Below are 24,183 nucleotides of genomic sequence, written 5' to 3' on the forward strand. Positions count from 1 at the left end.
AGCAAGACCGGCGGCCGCGCAGCAGCGACGGCCCCGATGAAGAAATGATTGACAGCTTCAGCAGCGAATCAGAACTAACCAACAGCGTTGCCAGCAGAAACAACAGTCTGATACCGGAATCAGAGCGGCAGATGCAGATCTTTGAACACATTCTCCAGCTGTTCTCTCCAAGACCTCTAATTATTTGCTTTGCCAGATGAAACACCTATTACCAGTTGTCAGCACCTTCTACAAACTAACACCAACTGCATCCATGTTTTCAGAGTACCCTGTTAATTAGTGCAAACAAGTTATAGTTTGTACTTGTTTCCAGCATTTTACTAATAAAGAAGCATTGTAACAAAATATTATCTTGATAAAAAATAACACCTTGATTGCTAAAGCCTGAACGAAAGCTGAATTTTGCTAAAGTGTTGCTTAAGATAGTGTTTGTGTGTATGTTGCAGAACTGCTGAAAGTGTTGAACTGCTGAAAGTGTTAAACTACTGAAAGTGTTGTTTAATTTTCGAGTGTTTTAATGTGTTAGATGAAACCTGTGACTGCTGAGAGTGTGGTTTTGATTTCTTGAGAGTTTTGATGTGTGAATGAAACTTATGAGTAAAGTTCTACTGAATAGTTTAAGTTACCTGTTGAATGCCTTTGGTTAAGTATAGATTCTGTTAAAGTTAAGTAATATTGAATTTAAATTCTATTAAGTTTTAAGTTCTGTTAAGGTTAAAATTCTATTGGGTAATGTTAAGTGATGTTAATTTTAAATTCTGTTAAGTTTTAAATTCTGTTAAAGTTGTTAAAGTGATATCAACTTTAAATTCCATTATAGTTAAGTCCTATTTGTTAATTTTAAATCAAATTTATTAAGATCAAGCTTTATTCATTTTCAGTGATATTGATTTCAAGTTTTAAATTTGTTAGTTTATATTATTATTCACAAAAACCTTTGCAGTTTTATCCTCCTTAGTTAAAGTCAAATAATAATATCCACTGTTTTCAAATATTTCATCTCACCTCATATAGCTATCTACAAAATTAGTAACATGTTAAGACACTCTCCTTATTGATATTAATCAAAGCTTGTTGTTCTAAGAAAACCCTCCTACTTAGGGCCTAGGCTCTGGCCAAGCCTCAGTCCTAACTAGCTGGAAAACATGCCATGAGTCCCAAGTGTTCTGCACCAAAATGTGATCAAATAATTTTGACTTGCCAAATTGAGTTTATAAAAGCTAAATTTTCTTCCAAGTAAACTTGGAATCCTTACCCGGGAAAAGTTCTCCAAGCTTTGCCTGTGAAGTGAATGTTTTCAGCAATAGCAGTTCCTGAACCGTGGCAACATAACTAAATAACTAGTGATATTTCCTTAAGTAAATTTATAATTATTGTAAAAATAAAATAGCAAAATATTAGTGGCCTTACTTATTTTTGTTGGCATAGCTGTCAGCTTACCTTGCACTTTGCAATGTTTAAAGAAATCGTTGTCGCAGACAGTAAACCAGCTTTGGCTTGCGCAGACCCGTAAAGAAAACGGGGGAGATGTTGTTGAAGAATGGTCAATAGAAAAGGGACATATAGAATTAGACAACCTGTCTTTTAGCAACAGTCGTACTCAGCTAGTGTAACTGACTCAGCAAGCAACTATTGACCGAATGGCAACCCTATGCCCAATCAGCGGCAAGGACATGATGCCCTTGCTGCAACATTGGGATAGCTGAAGTCAAGAAGAATGTAGAATAGCCAGCAAGAATGCAGAAATCAGACCTAAAAGTTAAAATGTATCTATCTATAGTGATTCACCCCAATTGAGCTCAGAGACACTTCAGAGACCAAGTCAGAGAAGTGGGTATTTGCTTTATTCGGTGCACCGGATGTGTGGGGATTGTTTCCACCAAACACACACACCTCAGTACCCCAAAGACACAGAGTTATAGGTAAAATCATGAATATTAATTACATTCTTCAGGATAGGAGTGGTTATACAAATTATTTCTCGGAAGTCATTAATATCATTAGCATGTGCACCACACATGCTCCGTATATCCTGGTGGTCTTTGGAGACCCCCAAAGCCCCCTCCAAGGTGAAGGTCCTCCATGGGATGATTCAGCGGTTTCTGTGCTGGTTTCAAATGCATGCTTAGCCGATAAGCCATCAGGCCAGAGCTGTTACCTACAATTTGAATTTGAATTAAGAGTTCAGCCTTCAGCCCTGGCGGCCACAGACAGGCGCCTGTGCTGGTGGAAGGGGGCAAAAAGCTCAGAGTCTCAATCCCCCCTTTTCTTTTGTAATTTGTAATTCTTTACAAATCTTGTATGTCATGAAAGTAAATACTTTTCTCTATTTTATATCTAAGTTTATACTTTTGCTATTGGATATAAACATCACAGTTCTAAGTACATAATATTATATAACAATAACTACTATTGCAGACAGTAAATAACAATGCAATAACACAAAAACTATTACATACATTTGTTTAAGTTAGGATTAACATAATTGCAACAGCTTGTATTTATAACTGTACATACTCTTTCTCTTTTGGCATACAGCAAATCTATAGTTAATTGTAAGATGCTCTTTATCTTGATTTGCTGTGCTTTTATGGCATCTGCAGTGGCACTTATTATGGCCTCTACAATGGTAGAAAGGTTCTTCTTTAGTTTACTTACTTTAGGCCAGGGTATAAACTACCTGGCAAAACTGAAAATTGGTGGGTTTATATATTCAGAGTAAGCTTTGTTAGTTGAGGAACAACACTAATGTGGAGAGATACTGGTTGAGCAGTTATTTTGAAGAAAAAGAAGAAAGACAGAATCTATAGAAATTCTAAGAGGAATGTTAATTCTTTTGGCTTTCTTGGGCCTTCCATCCCCTAGCAGGTTTCTTTGGAGTCAGGGATGGGGAGATTGGAGCACTGTCCTCTGCTGTGTCTATGACTCGCCTCACTATAGGGCTGGGCTTGGAGCTCTGTGCAGCACTGCCTCTGCTGTGTCCATGACTGGACCTCACTGCAGGGCTGGGATTCTCTGGGGCTAAGGAGCAGTTCACTGTCTCACCGGGCAAGGCCTGACCTGTCCCTTTCCCACACACCATACACACAGGCATTTTGAAGTGTTGTAGAGACATTAAATTTTCCAGTTTTGGCAGCTCACATCATGGCTCTAGACAGCGATCAGGACCACTGATAGCTTTTCTTGCTTGTAAAATGGGGTACTTTTCTTCCTCACCTTGGCAGAATTTCTAGCAAACAGAGCAGAAAGGAAAGAGGAAAGCATAAAGGATAACTGACTAAGATTCTCATGCTGTTAGTTTTCTGCTTGTGATCCATTAGGCTATCTTTTCTCACCTTTTCAGTCTTTTGTTTTACTCTTCGTAAATCTAGATTATCTTTCAATTTACAAAAAAATATGCTCACAAATATTAGCTACTCACAAAATCAACAGATGTTCAGGATCTTTTATACGATTTTGCGAGCTTTTTCTAGGACTTCAAATGTGCTACTGAAGAATGGCATTTTTCACTGCTATTTTAAATTAACTTTTAAATTGCAGAGCCCAAAGCCTGGCAGATTAGTCTATGACTTTTAGCGATTTTTCAAAGGCAGTATTTTCTTTTGTGGGGCTTAGCATTCTTAAACACTGGACAAACAAATATGCATTAAACAGCAACAGTTATAAATACTTAGTAAAATAGCCAGCCATCCTTTTGAAACCTTTTCATTTTAAAAATGAAATTATTTTGTTATTGTTATATATCAATTTCACAAATTTAGATTCAAGCTCACATAGCTTTCCCTTTTTTTTTTTTCCTGGCTTACTTACCCCTTTGCATCTGAAGCCATACTTGCCATTACAATTATTACAAGGTTTTGCTAGGATAGCTGACTGTGGATAACACTGTTCTGGTAATACAAAAAAACAAAACCATTTAATGTGTTTCATTTTGGTTTTACACTGGAGAGGAGTCTCTGGCTGTAGAACTCACAGCCGTGAGGGAAGTTAGCAGTTCTTTTGCTTCTGTGGCTTGAGTGGTTCCTCGTCTTACACAGCTTTTTGTCTGATGAGGACACACTGAAAGATGTTAAAACAAACTTGCACAGTGATAACACATGTTAGAGTGGGAGAATGATGAATTCTTGCCTCATTTAACTCTCTATTGGAAATTCTTTTAATAAGTGAGAAATTAAAATTCAATAAACTTCCCTTTTTTTCTTATAATTTCTTAAATGCATGTATTACTCTATATGCATATTTAGAATTAGTAAAAATATTCACTATTTTGTCTTTATATATTTCGCAGGATTTTATAAGTACTTACAGCTCTGCTGCTTGAGCTGACTATGTAAGAGGCAATGTTTCACTTATTTTAACTTCCTTTTATTAACGATAGTGTATTTTTCAAATTGTTACTCTTCTAGTACTTTTGAAGACTCACTACTAAATACATTTTTTTTTTCCCAACTTCCTCAAGGAGGCTGAGTCAAACCCCTTGTTTTTGGGTTTTTTCTTTTTTTTCTTAAATACTCTCGTTTTACTAGACAAGATTCACAGTACAATAACTGCGCTGGTCATCTACTCAGATGTTCTTTGAGTTAATAAATCTTTAGCTTGGTGTGAAACTTATGAGGTATATTCCTATTGTCAGCCTTCGGGCTTCATTTACCATCAGAGCTTTGGCTGCACAACTTGCAGACAGCACGGCCAGCCTCTGGCTACATTCTGAGACAATCAATAGCTGCCAGCCACTGGATTTGGTAACTTATAAAATTAGCATCACGCCACCGTGTTCTCCAAAAGTGGCTGTCAAATTCTCAAAGCATGGGGAAGAACACCTTTTTGCAAAAGTTACTTGCCATGACAACCAACCATACAGAAAGGACTGGACCCTCTTGGGGACATGAATTAAGCACACATTGTCACGTTTTTGGCTGCTTGAACAGCCCGGATGGTGGCCCAGAGACACACCTTGTCTCCACCTTCTCCTCAGCAGTTCTAAAATTTTTTCCTCTGCAGCAGTTAATTTGTATTTTCTCTAAGGCAATTTGGCTGGCTGCTTGAAGGGTAAAGAATTTGAATTACAAGCATTCAAGCAAACTTTTGTTCAAAAAAAACCAAAGCAGCAACTCAGAGTAACTCAGGCAGGAGATTTTAACTTTGAAATAGTTAATTACAAAATTTGGTATATCTTTTCTACAGACATTTTTGCTTTCAGTGTCTCTTTGGCATTATTTTTGCTCCTGCCTTCTTTTATCTTTTCTTACATACATTTGCAGTACCGTTCTAACCAGTTTCTTCAGGGCTTATTCAGCCCTTCTCCAGCCCTTCTCCAGCCCCCACCCGCACTATTCCCTGGGGGTGCTCATTGTCCTACAAAGTCATTGTGGTGACCTAGACAGAACTCTTAACAGACAATCTACATTTCTAAACATTCCCTCTGCTGTATCCAAACGCAGCCCTTCCCCCTCCGAGGCTCTCAGCAGGCAAGGCCAGCAGCACCACAGGTGATCGGTGTGTCCCACAGCCGCCCTGCCCCAGGGGCTGGCAGGGTCAGGGACTGCCTGGTGCTGAGCTCACAGCTGTCCCACAGCTCCAGCTCGGCTCCGCACCTCCCCTCAGGCCCCCAGCCTGTGCATCCAGCCCCGCACCTCCGAGCTCGCCACTGCCACGCCGAAAGGGGAGGGTACAGGGAACTGCAGCTCGCCCTGGGTTAGCTGCCAAAATTTTAGGCAAGATGGGGGAGGGTCCCGAAACACCTCTCTTCCTTCTTTTTCCTTTCCCCTTACTCTTATTTAATTGCAAGCTCCATCTACTACAACATTCTATACAACCATATTTCAGCAGCTACACACAGGAGCTCTAAAGAGGTACTTATTAGATTCAATTAGTTATTTTTATCTTGCGGGCGTCCCCGCATAAATTTATATGCCGGCAAAAATACCAATTAACACAGGTAAAATTTTGCACACACAGTACATGCACACACATTAAAAAATTTCAGAAGCACCCGAGCAAATAGACAACATCACTTCTTCTCACAATTAATACACGCGCACTGAGTTTAAGTTTCACAACGGTTTCCACACACAAAACACAGAATTTTAATCGCAAAATCAAATAGAGCAATACTAGAAAGGTGTTGGGGTCCGAGCGTTCTCAACTCAGCAGCCAAAATCCCTCCATTCAACAATATAATCTGCCCCCTTCCAGACACTCCAAACCAAAGGTTTATATGTGACCCACACTCGTTCACTCTTTGCCAGTCTCTTCGGTTTTCTCTGGCCGTTTCTGTCGCGCCCTCCGCCCCCCGCGCTGCGGCCGCGGCTCGTGTTCCACACGCAGCTGGCCCACGGCAGCCCCACGGGCCGCGTGGAGGGCTTCAGCAACGTGCGGGAGCTCTACGGCAAGATCGGGGAGGCTTTCGGCATCCCCCCGGCCGAGGTACCGCGGGGTGGGGACAACGGGGTGGGGACTGGGGACAGCCCGGGGTTGGGGACACCGGGACTGGGGACACTGGGATTGGGGATTGGGGACACCCCAGGATTGGGGACAGCCCGGGACTGGGGACACCGGGATTGGGGTTTGGGGCACCCCGAGTGCTCAGGGACCTGGGGACACTGAAGAGAGTTTGGGGACACTGAGGAGGGTTTGGGGACACTGAGGAATGGACAGCCAGGGGGTTTGGGGACACTGAGGAGGGTTTGGGGACACTGAGGAGGGTTTGGGGACACTGAAGAGAGTTTGGGGACACTGAGGAAGGTTTGGGGACACTGAGGAGTGGACAGCCAGGGGGGTTTGGGGACACTGAGGAGGGTTTGGGGACACTGAGCAATGGACAGCCAGGGGGTTTGGGGACACCCCTGGGTGCTGGAGGGGGACAGGGGGTTGGGGATGGCAGTTTGGGGTCCCCATTGGGTGCTGGGGGATGTGGGGCTCAAGGAGGGGTTGGGGGACATTGGGGACATTGGGGACACCGTGAGGGATGTGGGACACCCCAGGGGGGGTGACTGAGGGGACAGCAGGAATTGGGGACCCCAGGGTGTCTCTCTGTCCCACGGGGGGGTCATGGTGTCCCCAGTGTCCCTTGTGCCCCTTGGGAGACTCCCAGGTGTCCCCTGCGGGGTCCCCACCTGTCCCCAGGTGTGTCCTGGCTGTCCCCAGGCAGAGGGTCCCACCTGTGACCTGTGACGCCTCCCAGGTGTCCCCAAACCCCTCCCAGGTGTCCCCAAACCCCTCCCAGGTGTCCCTGTGGGGTTGCACCAGCCCTGCCAGGTGTCCCTTTGTGCCACCCCAGATGTTGCCTGTTGTCCCCTTTGTCACCACCCAGCTACCCCCTGTGTCCCACAGGTGTCCCCTGTGCCCCCCACCGTGTCCCCCCTATGTCCCCTAGGTGTCTCCTGTCCCTCCCACGCTGTCCCCCCACATCCCCTCGGTGTCCCTTGTCCCCCACACCCTGTCCCCCCTGCCCTGACTCCCCTGTGTCCCCAGGTGTTGCCTGTGTCCCCAGGTGTCCCCCAGGTGTCTCCTGTCCCTCCCACTCTGTCCCCCCTGTGTCCTCAGGTGTCCCCAGGTGTCCCCCAGGTGTCCCCCAGGTGTCCCCCAGGTGTCCCCTGTCCCTTCCACTCTGTTCCCCTTGTTGCCCCTGTCCTGACTCCCCTGTGTCCCCCAGCTGTCCCCGCTGTGTCCCCACGTGTCCCCAGCTGTCCCCCCTGCCCCGACTCCCTTGTCCCCCCAGATGTCCCCCCTGTGTCCCCTAGGTGTCCCCTGTCCCCGCTGCCCTGACTCCCCTGTGTCCCCAGGTGTCCCCAGGTGTCCCCTCTGTGTCGCCAGGTGTCCCCTGTCCCCCCTGCCCTGACACCCCTGTGTCCCCAGGTGTCCCCAGGTGTCCCCTGTGTCCCCAGGTGTCCTCTGTCCCCCCATCCTTGTCCCCCAGGTGTCCCCTGTCCCCCCTGCCCTGACTCCCCCGTGTCCCCAGGTGTCCCCTGTGTCCCCAGGTGTCCCCTCTGTGTCTCCAGGTGTCCCCTGTCCCCCCTGCCCTGACTCCCCCGTGTCCCCCAGGTGTCCCCAGGTGTCCCCAGGTGTCCCCTGTCCCCTGGCACGCTGTCCCTGTCCCCAGGTGATGTTCTGCACGCTCAACACGCCCAAGGTGGACATGGAGAAGCTGCTGGGGGGGCAGATTGGCCTGGAGGATTTCATCTTCGCTCACACCAAGGGGCGCCGCAAGGACGTCCAGGTGCTCAAGTCTGAGGATGCCCTGGGACTGACCATCACTGACAACGGGGCTGGCTACGCCTTCATCAAGGTGACACACCTGGGGACACCTGGGGACACATGGGGACCTGGGCTGGGGGTGATGTGAGACAGTCTGGGGTCACCCTGGGGCTTGGGGACAGCTGGGGACACTCTGGGGACAGCTGGGGACAGCTGGGGACCTGGGCTGGGGGTGGTGGGAGAGGAGCTGGAGTCAGTCTGGGGCTTGGGGACAGCTGGGGACATCACTGACAATGGGGCTGGCTATGCGTTCATCAAGGTGACACACCTGGGGACACACGGGGACAGTTGGGGACACCTGGGGACACCTGGGGACCTGGGCTGGGGGTGATGGGAGAGGGGCTGGAGTCACCCTGGGGCTTGGGGACAGCTGGGGACACTCTGGGGACAGCTGGGGACACTCTGGGGACAGCTGGGGACATCACTGACAATGGGGCTGGCTATGCCTTCATCAAGGTGACACACCTGGGGACACCTGGGGACACCTGGGGACACATGGGGACCTGGGCTGGGGGTGATGTGAGACAGTCTGGAGTCACCCTGGGGCTGGGGGACACTCTGGGGACACTCTGGGGACAGCTGGGGACCTGGGCTGAGGGGGTGGGAGAGGGGCTGGAGTCACCCTGGGGCTGGGGGACAGCTGGGGACATCACTGACAACGGGGCTGGCTACACCTTCATCAAGGTGACACACCTGGGGACACCTGGGGACACCTGGGGACACATGGGGACACATGGGGACCTGGGCTGGGGTGATGGGAGAGGGGCTGGAGTCACCCTGGGGCTGGGGGACACTCTGGGGACACTCTGGGGACAGCTGGGGACACAGCTGGGGGTGATAGGAGACAGTCTGGGGTCACCCCAGGGATTGGGGACAGCTGGGGACACTCTGAGGACACCTAGACACAGCTGGGGACAGCAGGGCACCCCACCTGGGGGTGATGGCAGAGGGGCTGGAGCCACCCGGGGCTGGGGGACACCTGGGGACACTTGGTGACAGTTAGGGACACACAGGGGGACAGCTGGGGACACACCTGGTGACCACTGGGGACACATCTGGGAGCAACGTGACACAGGCTAGAGTCACCCCAGGGATGGGGGAAACGTGGGGACACACTTGGTGACAGTTGGGGACACACTTGGTGACAGCTGGGGACACACCTGGGGACAGCTGCTGGAGGTGCCTCAAGTCTGGGGGACACCTGGGGACACCTGGGGGTGCAGGGAGAGGGACAGGCAGTGCCCCAGGGTGGGGACACCTGAGGGGACACCTGGGTGATCTCTGAGCTGCCGTGGGGCCTTTGGGGACATCCCTGAGCCCACTGGGGACATGGGGACACCTCGGATGGTTCTGGGTCACCCTGGGGGTGGCACCAGGTCCCCCTGGTGACCCCAGGTGGCCCCAGGCCTGCCAGGTGGCCCTAGGTAGCCCCAGATGGCCACAGGAAGCCCCAGGTGATCCAGGTGACTCAGATTACCCCAGGTGGCCTTAGGTGGCCCCAACTGACCCCAGGTGACCAAGGTGGCCCCAGGTGACCCCAGGACCCCCAAGTGGACTCAGGTGGCCTCAGGCCCCCAGATGGCCCCAAATGACCCCAGGTAGCCCCAGCTGACCCCAGGTAGCCCCAGGTGACCGAGGTGGTCCCAGATGGCCCCAGCTGACCCTAGATGACCTCAGGTAGCCCCAGGCGGCTCAGGTGGCCCCAGATGCCCCCGGGTGCCCCTGGGTGGCTCAGGTGGCCCCAGGTGGGTCAAGTGGCTCCAGATGCTCCCAGGTAGCCCCAAGTGGCTCAAGTAGCCCAGATGCCCACAGGTAGTCCCAGGTCTCTTAGGTGTCTCAAGTGGCCCCAGGTGGCTCAGGTGGCCCCAGATGCCCCGAGGTGGCCCCAGATGCCCCAAGGTGGCCCCAGATGGCTCAGGTGGCCCCAGATGCCCCCAGGTGGCCCCAGATGCCCCTAGGTGGCCCCAGATGGCCTCAGGTGGCCCCAGATGCCCCGAGGTAGCCCCAGATGGCCTCAGGTGGCCCCAGATGCCCCTAGGTGGCTCAGGTGCCCCCAGGTGGCCTTGGATGCCCTCAGATGGCCCTGGGTGGCTCAGGCAGGTCAAGTGGCTCAGATGGCTCAAGTGGCCCCACATGTTCCCAGGTGGCCCCAGGTAGCCTCAGGTGGTCCCAGGTAGCCTCGGGTGGTCCCAGGTAGCTCCCGGTAGCTCAGGTAGCCCCAGGTGGATCCAGATGCCCCCAGGTAGCCCCAGGTGGCTCAAGTAGCCCAGATGCTCACAGGTAGTCCCAGGTGTCTTAGGTGGCTCAAGTGGCCCCCAGATGCCCCTAGGTGGTCCCAGGTGGCCCCAGGTGTTCCCACATGGCTCAAGTAGCCCAGATGCTCACAGGTAGTCCCAGGTGGCTCAAGTGGCCCCAGGTGGCTCAGGTGGCCCCAGGTAGCCCCAGATGCCCCCAGGTGGCCCCAGGTGGCTCAGGTGACCCCAGCTGGCCCCAGATGCCCCCAGATAGGCCCAGGTAGCCCCAGATGCCCCTAGGTGGCTCAGGTGGCCCCAGGTGGATCCAGATGCCCCCAGGTAGTCCCAGGTGGCTCAAGTAGCCCAGATGCTCACAGGTAGTCCCAGGTGGCTCAGGTGGCCCCAGGTAGCCACAGATACCCCCAGGTGGCCCCAGGTAGCACCAGATGCCCCCAGATGCCCCCAGGTGACCCAGGTGGCCCCAGATAGCATCAGATGCCCCCAGGTTGCCCCAGGTGACCCAGGTGGTCCCAGATGCCCCCAGGTAGCCTCAGGTGGGCCCAGATGACCCCAGGTGGTCCCAGGTGTCTCAGGTGGCTCAAGTGGCCCCAGATACTCCCAGCTGTCCCCAGGTGCCCCCAGCTGTCCCCAGGTGCCCCCAGCTGTCCCCAGGTGTCCCCAGATAGCATCAGATGCCCCCAGGTGCCCCCAGCTGTCCCCAGGTGACGCAGGTGTCGCTGTCCCCGCAGCGCATCCGCGAGGGCTCTGTCATCGCCCGCATCCCGCTGATCGGCGTGGGCGACATGATCGAGGCCATCGATGGCCGCAGCCTGGTGGGCGCGCGGCACTTCGAGGTGGCACGGCTGCTGCAGGAGCTGCCCCGGGGACAGAGCTTCGCCCTGCGCCTCACCGAGCCACGCAGGGCCTTCGGTCAGCCACTGGGGGGGACTGGGAGGGAGTGAAATGACACTGGGAGGGACTGGGATGGCATTTGGGGGCACTGGGATGGCACTGGGAGGGACTGGGATGGCACTCGGGGGGGACTGGGATGGCACTGGGAGGGACTGGGATGGCACTGGAGAGGACTGGGAGGGACTGGGAGGGGCTGGGATGGCACTCGGGGGAGACTGGGAGGGCATTGGGAGGGATTGGGAGAGCGCTGGGGACACTGGGAGGGCACTGGGAGGGACTGGGAGGGAGTGAAATGACACTGGGAGGCACTGGGATGGCACTGGAGGGCACTGGGATAGCATTGGGAGGCACTGGGATGGCACTGGAGAGGACTGGGATGGCACTGGCGGGGACAGGGATGGAATTCGGGGGAGACTTGGGAGGGCACTGGGGGGGGCTGGGATGGCATTGGGCGGGACTGGGAGAGTGCTGGGGACACTGGGAGGGCACTGGGAGAGAGTGAAATGACACTGGGAGGGACTGGGATGGCACTGGGATGGCACTCAGGGGAGACTGGGAGGGCATTGGGAGGGATTGGGAGAGCGCTGGGGACACTGGGAGGGACTGGGATGGCACTGGAGGGCACTGGGATGGCGTTTGGGGGGCACTGGGATGGCACTGGAGAGGAGTGGGAGGGCATTGTGAGGGTGCTGGGGGCACTGGGATAGCACTGGGAGGACTGGGATGGCACTCAGGGGAGACTGGGAGGGCATTGGGAGGGACTGGGACAGCGCTGGGGACACTGGGAGGACACTGCGGGGGACTGGGAGGGACTGGGAGGGGACTGTAGGGGAGTGGGATGGCACTGGGATGGCACTGGAAGAGAGTGGAAGGCCACTGGGAGGGACTGGGATGGTGCTGGGAAGGAGTGGGATGACATTTGGGAGCACTAGGATGGTTCTGGGGGGGACTGGAAGGGCATTGGGGAACACTGGGAGGGCATTGGAGGGGACTGGGAGAGCACTGGGGCCACTGGGAGGGACTGGAGAGGAGTGGGAGGTGAGTGGGATGGCACTGGGGGCACTGGAAGGGCACTGGGACCAACTGGGATGGCACTGGAGGGCACTGGGATGGCACTGGGGGGGACTGGGAGAGTGCTGGGGACACTGGGAAGGCACCAGAAGGGACAGGGAGGGACTGGGAGGGGACTGAGGGAGAGTGGGAGGCTGTTGGGGACACCGGGAGGACACTGGAAGGGGGCTGGAGGGGAGTGGGATGGCACTGGGGACACTGGGATGGCACTGGGAGGGACTGGGATGATATTTGGGGGCACTAGGATGGCTCTGGGGGGACTGGGAGGGACTGGAGAGGAGTGGGAGATGAGTGGGATGGCACTGGGGGCACTGGGATGGCACTGGGGAGAACTGGAAGGGCACTGGGACTGACTGGGATGTCACTGGAGAGCACTGGTATGGCACTGGGGTGGCACTGGGAAGGACTGGGATGGCATTTGGGGGCACTAGGATGGCTCTGGGGGGGACTGGGATGGTGCTGGGAGGGACTGGGATGCACTGGGGGGACTGGGAGGGCACTGGGAGCACTGGGAGATCACTGGGGAGGCACTGGGAGGGCACTGGAGGGACACTTGTGGGGGACAGATGGCACTGGGAGCACTGGGAGCACTGGGAGCACTGAAGGGTTGGCATTGGGAGCCCTGAGGGGACACTGGGATGGCACTGGTAGGTGACATTACGAGCACTGGGGAAGCACTGGGAATACTGGGATGGTACTGGGAGGCCACTGGGAGCACTGGGAGGCCACCTGAGGGGAAATGGGGGCACTGGGGGGACACTGGGAACAGCGGGGTGGCATTGGGAACACTGGGATGTGGCACTGGAATGGCACTGGGAGGACACTGGGGGGACACTGGGGGCACTGGGAGGACACTGGGGGGACACTGGGAGCACTGGGAGGTGGCACTGGGAGGACACTGGGTGGACAGGGTGACCCCCAAGTGACCTGGAGCCCCATGGGTGACCCCAAACCTGGGGGGTCTGAGGGTGACCGTGAGTGACCCCAAACCCATGGTGACCCTGAGTGACCCCAAACCTGGGGGAGTCTGAGGATGACCATGAGTGTCCCCGAGTGTCCCTCCCTGAGTGACCCCAAACCTGGGGGGGTCTGAGGGTGACCCCAAGTGACCCCAAATCTGGGTGGTCCGAGGATGACCCCAGGTGACCCCGAGTGTCCCTCCCTGGGTGACCCCAAACCCGGGGTGGTCTGAGGGTGACCCCAGGTGACCCCGAGTGTCCCTCCCTGGGTGACCCCAAACGCCGGGGTGGTCTGAGGATGACCATGAGTGACCCCAAACCTGGGGTGGTCTGAGGATGACCCTGAGTGACCCCAAACCCGGGGGGTCTGAGGATGACCCCAGGTGACCCCGGGTGTCCCCGCTGTCCCCAGACATGATCGCCCCTCGCTCGGCGGGTGGCCGCGGCGGGGCAGCCCAGGTGGGCTCCGGCCGGGGGACACTGCGGCTTCGCTCCAAGGGCCCTGCCACCGTCCAGGAGCAGGTAGGGGACATCCCGGGGCGGGGGGACAGTGGGGGGACCCTCGGGGACACCCCGAATTCAGCCGGGACCCCCCTGAGTGTCCCTGAGTGTCCCCAACTGTCCCCAACTGTCCCCACAGCCCTCGGCGTTCGAGGAGAGAGCAGTGGCCAAGGTGGATGATCTGCTGGAGAGTTACATGGGCATCCGGGATAGCGAGCTGGGTGAGACCCTGGGACCCCAAAAACACCCCAAAACCACCCTGAACCACCCCAAAAACATCCTAAACCATCCCAAAAACATCCTAAACCATCCCAAAAACATCCTAAACCATCCCAAAACCTCCAAAAACCACCCCAAAAACATCCTGAACCACCCCAAAAACATCCTAAACCATCCCAAAACCTCCAAAACCATGCCAAAAACATCCTGAACCACCCCAAAACCCCCCAAAAACACCCTAAACCACCCCAAAAACATCCTAAACCATCCCAAAAATATCCTAAACCATCCCAAAAACATCCTAAACCATCCCAAAAATATCCTAAACCATCCCAAAACCTCCAAAAACCACCCCAAAAACATCCTAAACCATCCCAAAAATATCCTAAACCATCCCAAAAACATCCTAAACCATCCCAAAAATATCCTAAACCATCCCAAAAATATCCTAAATCATCCCAAAACCTCCAAAAACCACCCCAAAAACATCCTAAAGCACCCCAAAAACATCCTAAACCATCCCAAAACCCCAAAAAACACAACAAAAACATCCTAAACCATCCCAAAACCACCCCAAAACTCTCCCCATGCCCCCAAACCTCCCAAAAATACCCCATAACCACCCCAAAACCCTCTACATGCCCCCAAACCCCCCTGGGACCTCCAAAACCCTTACAGGACCCCCCAAAACCTCCCCCAGTGTCCCAAACTTCCCCTGGTGACCCCAAACCCCTCTGGACCTCCCCAAACACCCCCAATCCCCCAAAAGCTCATGGGTTCTGACACAGTTCTGTGGGAATCCAGGCTGGTGAACTTGGGGAGACTCTGGGACACCCCAAAACCCACTGGGACACCCCTGGGACCCCCTGGGACACCCCAAAGCCCACTGGGACACCCTGGGACACCCCAAAACCCACCGGGACACTCCTGGGACACCCCAAAACCCACCAGGACACTCCTGGGACACCCCCAAACCCACTGGGACATTCCTGGGAGCCCAAATCCCCTGGGACACCCCTGGGATCCCCCAAAACCCACCAGGACCCCCCTAGGAACCCCCAAATCCCCTGGGACCCCTTTGAGACCCTCCAAATCCCCCAAGACCTCCCCAGAGACCCCAAATCCCCCGGGACCTCCTGGGACACCCCAAACCCACCAGGACACCCCAAATCCCCCCAGGACACCCCAAACCCACCAGGACCCCCCAGACATCCAGGACACCTAAGGGAGCTCTCTGGGACCCCCAAACCCACTGAGCCCACTGGGACCCCCTGACCTCACTGTCCCCCTGTCCCCAAATTGGCCTTAGTGCCCCTGATCCCCCCATGTCTCCTGACCGCGCTGTCCCCATGTCCCCTGCCTCCCCCATGTCCCCTGATCCCACTGTGTCCCCTGATGGTTCTGTCCCCATGTCCCCTGACCGTGCTGTCCCCATGTCCCCGATCCCCCTGTGTCCCTGACCCCACTGTCTCCATGTCCCTGACTCCCCCATATTCCTGATGTCCCCATGTCCCCTGTATCCCTGATGGTGCTGTCCCTGTGTCCCTGACCCCAGTCCCCCCATGTCCCTGATCCTCCCGTGTCCCTGACAGTGCTGTCCCCATGTCCCCTGATCCCCCCATGTCCCCTGATCCCCCTGCTGTCCCCTGACCCCAGTCCCCGTGTCCCTGACACTGCCGTGTCCCCTGATCCCCGTGTCCCTAATCCCCTCCATGTCCCCAACGGTGTTGTCCCTGTGTCCCCTGACCCCCCTGTGTCCCCTGATCACCCCATGTCCCTGATGTCCCCGTGTCCCCTGTGTCCCTGACAGTGCTTTCCCCATGTCCCCTGATCCCTGTGTCCCCCATGGCACTGTCCCTGTGTCCCCAATCCTCTCATGTCCCTGACTGTGCTGTCCCCAAGTCCCTGACTGTGCTGTCCCCATGTCCCTGTCCCTGCCATGTCCCCTGATCTCCCCATGTCCCCAATCCCCCTGTGTCCCTGACCATGCTGTCCCTGTGTCCCCTGACCCCCCTGCTGTCCCCTGATCCCTTCCTGTCCCTGACCATGCTGTCCCCATGTCCCTGAAGGTGCTGTCCCCATGTCCCTGACCCTGCCGTGTTCCCTGATCCCTGTGTCCTTGGCAGCACTGTCCCCATGTCCCCTGACACTTCCATGTCCCCTGATCCCCCTGTGTCCCTGATGACACTGTCCCTGTGTCCCCTGACCCCCCCATGTCCCTGACCGCCCATTGTGTCCCTGACAGCACTGTCCCCCTATCCCTGACGTCCCCATGTCCCCTGACCCCAGTGTCCCTGACCCCAGTGTCCCCATGTCCCCACAGCAGCCACCATGGTGGAGCTGGGCTGTGACTTGCATGACCCTGACCCCACTGGCCCCACGTCCCTGATGTCCCCATGTCCCTGATGTCCTCATGTCCCTGCAGCTGCCACCATGGTGGAGCTGGGCCGTGACGCCCGAGACCCTGACACCACTGTCCCCATATCCCTGACCCCACTGTCCCCATGTCCCTGATGTCCCCATGTCCCTGACGTCCCCGTGTCCCTGATGATGTCCCCATGTCCCTGATGATGTCCCCATGTCCCTGATGTCCCCGTGTCCCCACAGCTGCCACCATGGTGGAGCTGGGCCGTGATGCCCGTGACCCTGACCCCACGGTCCCCATGTCCTTGGTGTCCCTGATGTCCCCATGTCCCTGATGTCCCCATGTCCCTGACGTCCCCGTGTCCCTGATGATGTCCCTGATGTCCCCGTGTCCCCACAGCCGCCACCATGGTGGAGCTGGGCCATGACGCCCGTGACCCTGACCCCACGGTCCCCATGTCCCTGACCCCACTGTCCCCATGTCCTTGGTGCCCTTGGTGTCCCTGATGTCCCCATGTCCCTGATGTCCCCACGTCCCTGATGTCCCCGTGTCCCTGATGATGTCCCCACGTCCCTGATGTCCCCATGTCCCTGCTGTCCCCATGTCCCTGATGATGTCCCTGATGTCCCCATGTCCCCACAGCCGCCACCATGGTGGAGCTGGGCCGTGACGCCCATGACCCTGACCCCACTGTCCCCATGTCCCTGATGTCCCCATGTCCCTGATGATGTCCCCATGTCCCCGATGATGTCCCCATGTCCCTGACATCCCTGATGATGTCCCCACAGCCGCCACCATGGTGGAGCTGGGCCGTGACGCCCGTGACCCTGACGCCCTGGCCGAGGCTCTGGACTCTCAGCTCGGCGACTTCGCCTTCCCTGACGAGTTTGTCTTCGACGTCTGGGGGGCAATTGGGGACGCCAAGGTGGGGCGCTGTTAGACCCCCTGGAGCTGGGGACACCCTGGAGCTGGGGACACCCCTGGAGTTGGGGACACCCCTGGAATTGGGGACCCCCAGGACTGGGGAACCCCCCCAGGACCAGGGAAACCCCAAAACCGGGGAAACCCCAAAACTGGGGACCCCCTGGCGTTGGGACCCCCTAGCAATGACCCCCTGGGCAGGGAGCCCCCGTGATTGGGGATCCCCCCAAAAGCTGGACCCCCTCCCCAAAATCTGCTGGAGGTGGGGGACCCCCAAAGTGCCCTCAGCCCCCCCTGGGGAGCCCCCCCGTTATTCCCCCTTCCCTCAGGACCCCCTGGGTTCCCCCTCCCCAAATTATCTGACCCCCCCAATTCTGGACCCACCCAAATTTGGTGTCCCCTCTGCACCCCCAAAAACTCCAGAACCCCCAAATCAGTTCCCCCCACCGTGGGACCACCACCCCATCTGGGGACCCCCAAAGTGGCCTGGGGACCCCTCCCCGTTTTTAGGACCCCCTCTCAAGCAGGGACCACCCCCAAAAGGGGACCCCAAAAGCACTCCTGGACCCCCCCAGACCCCCACTATGGTGTGTCCCCATGGCACTGATGTCCCCCCCAGGGAGAGGGACAAGGGTGTCCCCAAGGGGCTGTTTTGGGGGGGCGGGGCCAACCCTGAGCTCCCCAAAATATGCCACAGGACCCCAAAATATGACACTAACGCCCCCCCGTTGTGCCCCCCGGTGCCAATCTGAGCCTGTCACACACTGTCACACACTGTCACCCCCCTGTCCCCCCCGCACTGACCATCTTGGGGGGGACACAGCCCTGTCCCTGTCACCGGGGGGTCCTGGGGGTGCCCCTCCCCCCCGCCCCTCCTGGGATATTTTTGTATTTTCATGGAAAATGATTTTAACATAAAATAGAGAAATCGGGAGTGGCTGATGGTGATTGGGGGATGTTGTGCAGCCTTACACGCCCCTTACACGCCCCTTACACACCCCTTACACCTCCCTTACACACCCACACACCACAACACAACCACACACCCACCACCCTTACACACCCTTACACACCCTTTACACACCCCTTACACACCCCTTACACACCCTTTACACACCCTTTACACACCCCTTACATAGCCATTACACACCCCTTACACACCATTATATAATCTTTACACAGCCCTTCCACACCCCTTACACACCTCCTACACACCCTTTACACACACCCCCCTTACACACCCCTTACACACCGTTATATAATCTTTACACACCCTTTACACATCCCTTACACATCCTTTTCATGCCCCTTGTACACCCTTTTACAACCTTTCCACACCCCTTACACACCCTTTACACACATCTTTCACATGCATCCTTACTCACCCCTTGCACACTCTTTCCACACCCCTTGCACACTTTCACACACCCCTTCATGAACCCCTTTACACACTTACATGCCCTTTTACACACGATTTACGTGCCCTTTATTTGTCCTTCGCATGCCCCTTTACACACTCCTTACACACCTTTTACACACCCCTTTACACACCCCTTACACACCCCTTTGCAACCCCTTTACACACCCCTTGCACACCCTTTACACCCCCTTTGCACCCCCTTTACACACCCTTTACACACCCCTTGCACACCCCTTTGCAACCCCTTTACACACCCCTTATACACCCTTCCTGTGCCCCAGTCCGGGGGTGGTGAGGGAGGGGGAGGGGACCGCTGGGTGTGTCACCTGGAGGAGCTGTGTCACCTGGATGTGTCACCTGGATGTGTCACCTGGATGTGTCACCTGGATGTGTCACATGCCACTCTGGATGTGTCACCTGGGTGGAGCTGTGTCCCCTCTCTCTGGGTGTGTCACCTGGGTGCAGCTGTGTCCCCTCCGTTCCCTGGATTTGTCACTGCGGGAGATGTGTCCCCCCCATTCCTGGGATGTGCCACCAGGAGCAGCCGTGTCCTCCCTGGATGTGACACCTGCAGGAGCTTTGTCCCCCCTGGCTGTGTCACCAACACCAGCTATGTCCCCCCTGGATGTGACACCAGGAGCAGCTGTGTCCCCTCTGGATTTGCCACCCAGACCAGCCGTGTCCCCTCTGGATGTGTCACCCCAATTCCCTGGCTGTCACACCCAGACCTGCCGTGTCCCCCCGGCTGTCACCTGGACCAGCCATGTCCCCCCTGGATGTGTCACCCCAATTCCCTGGCTGTCACACCCAGACTTGCCGTGTCCCCCCGGCTGTGTCACCTAGACCAGCCATGTCCCCTCTGGATGTGACACCCAGACCAGCCATGTCCCCCCTGGATGTGTCACCCCAATTCCCTGGATGTGGCACCAGGACCAACCGTGTCCCCCCTGGATGTCACACCTGGACCAGCCATGTCCCCCCGGGTGTGTCACCTGGGTGGAGCTGTGTCCCCTCTATTCCCTGGGTGTGTCACCTGGGGGAGCTGTGTCCCCCCCATTCCCTGGATTTGTCACCTGCGGGAGATGTGTCCCCTCCATTCCTGGGATGTGTCACCAGGAGCAGCTGTGTCCTCCCTGGATGTGACACCCAGACCAGCCGTGTCCCCCTGGATGTGACACCTGGAGGAGCTGTGTCCCCTCTGGCTGTGTCACCAACACCAGCCATGTCCCCCCTGGCTGTGTCACCAACACCAGCCATGTCCCCTCTGGCTGTGTCACCCACACCAGCCATGTCCCCTCTAAATGTGCCACACAGACCAGCCGTGTCCCTCTGTATGTGTCACCCCAATTCCCTGGATGTGACATCCAGACCAGCCGTGTCCCCCCAGCTGTGTCACCCTGCTGCAGCTCAGGACCAAAAGCAGCTCCAGGACAAACACCAGGAATTCCCGCAGCTCCAGGAGCTCCAGCTGCATCCCAAAATTCCCAAAATTCCCGGGAATCTCTCCTCCCCAACCCCATCGTCCCAATCTGCGAGATGAAAACTCAAAATTCCCTTTGCAAATCCCAAAAAGTGGAAAAGCTCCTCTCTCTGGAGCTTCGAGAGTACCAGAAGTGCTGATTCTCCGGTGGTTACCGGATGAATTTTCCCGAGTTTTCTATGGAGTTTTTCCGCACAGAACGAGTCATTCCCATGGCTGTTTTCCATGTTTTCTCACGGAATGAATCATTCCCGCCTTTCTCCCACCCCTCGCCGTGTCTCGCTCAGCTCCGGCCGCGTTCATCCCCCCCGGGTTGGGTTTTCCTGCCCCAAATTGGGTTTTTTTCCTGCCGGAACGCCAGGGGAAGGGGATGGGATAAAGGCTGAGCCGGACACGCGGCGGTGGCAGAGCTGAGACAGCGAGTGGAGCTCATTTGTGACACATCTGCATGAATTCTTACATCACAGCAGAGGTGTGGGAGAAAGGTGGATCGTTCATGACTCATTCCCTGGAGAAATCTCTCCTGGAAACAAAGGAAAACTGGGAAAAATCCAATCGATAAACACTGGTCAGGAAAATTCCGGGGGGTGTTTGAGCTCGAGAATTTCGGGTTCTGCTGCTTCCAGGGAAATTCCCCCTCGCTCTGCCCTCCTTGCATCTGAAGGAGTTGGGGTCATTTTGGAACGAGAGGCATTGAAACCATCTGGGGTAGCCAGGGGGTGGCACTGGGAGGACTGGGAGTGAACTGGAAGCACTGGTGGGCAGCAGGGAGTCTCACTGGGAACAGCTGGAGGGAACTGGGGGGAGCCAGGGGATGCGAATGGGAATGTGATGGGACTGGGAGCACTGGTTGGAACCAGGGAGTCACACTGGGAGCACTGGTTGGAGCTGGGAGCACCGAGGTGAGGCACTGGGAGCACTGAAGGGAACCAGGGAGTTCTACTAGGAGCACTGGTTGGAACTGGGAGCAGGGAGGGGAACCTGGGAGTCACACTGGTTGGAACTGGGAACACTGAGGAGAACCAAGGAGTCACACTGGGAGCACTGGTTGGAACCAGGGAGTCATACTGGGAGCACTGAGTCATACTGGGAGCACTGGTTGGAAGTGGGAGCACCGAGGTGAGGCACTGGGAGCACTGAGTCATACTGGGAGCACTGGTTGGAAGTGGGAGCACCGAGGTGAGGCACTGGGAGCACTGGAAGGAGGCTCAGGGAGAGCTGGGGTCACTGGGCACCCCATCATGTCTCCCAGTTGCTCCAGTCCAGCTCGCCCCTAGCTGGGGAGGGGTCGGGGGCTCCCCGCGATTTTCGGGTGCCCCCAGCAGCGAGGGTTTGATTGACAGCTGGGCGGGGGGAGATGCAGGGGGCGTCCAGGTGGGGATTCGGGGTGGGCTGGGGGGGCGCGGGAATGAGGGATCACCGGAATGGGATGGACGGGGGACCCGGGGGATCCAGGGGGAGTTCCCAGGGATTCCCGGGGGAGTTCCCAGGGATTCCCGGGGGAGTTCCCAGGGATTCCCGGGGGAGTTCCCAGGGATTCCCCAGCCCCGCCCCCGCCACGCCCCCTCGATCACTTTCGCACCTCCCAAGCCGCTCCTCCGGGATCTGCCCAGTGACCGGTGACGTCACGAACGCCGCTGGCTGCCATTGGCTGAGGGGCGCTGGCGGCGCCAATCGCGGGCGGGGGCGGAGCCGAGGCAGCGCTGGGTGTGGGGGCGCTCCGGGGGCTCCTGGGGGGGCAGCGAGGGGGCAGCAGGATCCCCCGGCACCGGGACACCCCCGTACCCCCAGATCCTGAACCGGGACACCCCGAACCGCCCATTCCCGGGCACGGGGACCCTCCTGAACCTCTGCTCCCGGGCACGGAGGCCCGCCGAGCTGCCTTGTGCGCCGCCGGGACCCCGCTGTACCCCTATATCCTGAACCAGGACCCCTCTGTACCCCCAGATCCTGAATCGGGACACCCCTGCACCCCCAGATCCTGAACCGGGACCCCTCTGTACCCCCAGATCCTGAACCGGGACACCCCCGTACCCCCAGATCCTGAACCGGGACACCTCTGCACCCCCAGATCCTGAACCGGGACCCCGCTGTACCCCCAGATCCTGAACCGGGACCCCGCTGTACCCCCAGATCCTGAACCGGGATCCCGCTGTACCCCCAGATCCTGAACCGGGACCCCCCGAACCGCCCATTCCCGGGCACGGGGACCCTCCCCAATCTCTCCTCTGGCGCTGGGAGCTTCCTGCACCACCTTCCCCCACTACCCTGCCTCCCCTGGAATCCCCTTGTCTGATCACAAGGGAACCCCAAGAACCAGCAGACTTCTTCCACGGGACCCCAGTCTCCTCCCGTGGGATCCCCCGCAGCTCCCGGGGCGCTCCTCACCAGCAAACCCCAAGTTTTGGGAATGCTGGGCCATTCCAAACCGCTCAGAGGACAGAGGTGGGGGACAAGGGCAAATCCCACCCCGAGGAGAGGCATTTCCAGGTTTTGTTCTCGTTGGGGCAGAGCAGGAGGCAGGGCTTCCCCAAAATTTGGATCCCCAATGGTCAGAGCAGGATCTCGGGTTCCCTCAAAGGTCAGATCCCCGATGGTCAGAGCAGGATCTGCGGGTTCCCCCAAAATTTGGATCCCCGATGGTCAGGGCAGGATCTCGGGTTCCCCCAAAGGTCAGATCCTCACTTCCCCATCAGCAAAGCTTTGCACGACTGGGACATTTTAACGAGCAAAGGCATCAGTGCTCATTGGTTACAGACCCCAGAACTTTTGATTAATCGATTTTGATTAATTGATATCCCAGTTTGCTGGTTGTTTCTCCTCCTTCCAGTGTGAATTATCCCGGGGTGCAGCTCTTCCCTCCTCGGGAGTCTGGGGTGCAATAAATGAATTCACAAGCTGAAATTTTAGCAACATTGAGCATTTATTAGGAGAGCAAAGGTGAAAACACAGCGCTGGGCACTCAGCAATTTTGCCAGAGATGCAATTCTATTAATTTTACTGTGAACTTAATTACTTTCTCCAGCTGTTACATATTCATTAAGCCCAGAAGATAATTTACACTTCACTCATTTCTCCCCTTCAATGCCATCTTGGATTGTCTCAGAACTGAAGGCAGAAATCTCCTTTTGATTTTTCTTCAGCTCCAATTCAATTTGTGGCTGACAGCTTCTCAGGGAGGTGGGAATGGAGATAACAGACTTCCTGGGATTCCTGAGGTTTATTTTTTTAAATTTCTTTACGGTGTCTTGATCCCTGGCTCGGTGGTTTATCAACTTAAAAGACATTTATTACCATGTATTTCTCACTACTGTGATTTTCTAATATATCACAAATATTTTGAAGTTACAATTCCCCCTAACCTTGTTGCTGTGAAAAACGAGGTTCACTTTCCTGATAGGATTTAAAAGTTTAATAAAAGCCAACAGGGGGCAGAGATAAAGCAAAAGTTCAGCGCTGGGTGCTTTACATTCAGCCCAAAAGCACTCCTGGTGAGACATCATTTACAGACCCTTCAGCCTAATGCATATTCATAAACAATTCTGCATATTCAAACTTTTCTCCAAACGAGTTTACATCTTCCAGGAGCTGCTTAGCCCAGCTCCTCCTTGGATTCGCCTCCTCTTGGTTGTGGTTTTAATTAGAGGTTTTAATGAGGTTAATTAGTCCTGCTTTCACTCCCAGACTGTAGTTTCTGCAGAGGACAGGGGATGATAGTTGGAATGTCAGTGTTTGTTGGATGTTATGCAATCAAGCAGGAAATCCAAGCATTCTAAAATAAGCTAAAAATCAGCTATTTCACTGATATTTCACTGATATTTTGCTGATATTTCACTGCTATGTCT

The 24,183-nt window shown here is 55.7% G+C and overlaps 1 protein-coding gene across 1 annotated transcript; it reads left to right on the forward strand.

The window, feature by feature from the left end:
- Positions 1 to 1,453: 1,453 nt before the first annotated feature.
- LOC146420519 (PDZ domain-containing protein GIPC1-like) lies at positions 1,454 to 17,538 on the forward strand. Its single transcript, XM_085048180.1, has 7 exons — positions 1,454 to 1,509; positions 6,249 to 6,426; positions 8,102 to 8,287; positions 11,240 to 11,420; positions 13,845 to 13,954; positions 14,073 to 14,154; positions 17,306 to 17,538. The coding sequence occupies exons 1-7, from the start codon at positions 1,454 to 1,456 to the stop codon at positions 17,455 to 17,457; spliced, it is 945 nt and encodes a 314-aa protein (XP_084904306.1). The 3' UTR covers positions 17,458 to 17,538.
- The last annotated feature ends 6,645 nt before the right edge of the window (positions 17,539 to 24,183 follow it).

Source organism: Lichenostomus cassidix, unplaced genomic scaffold (genome assembly GCF_008360975.1).
Source record: "Lichenostomus cassidix isolate B80296 unplaced genomic scaffold, HeHo_3.0 HiC_scaffold_751, whole genome shotgun sequence".
Classification (NCBI taxonomy): Eukaryota; Metazoa; Chordata; class Aves; order Passeriformes; family Meliphagidae; genus Lichenostomus; species Lichenostomus cassidix.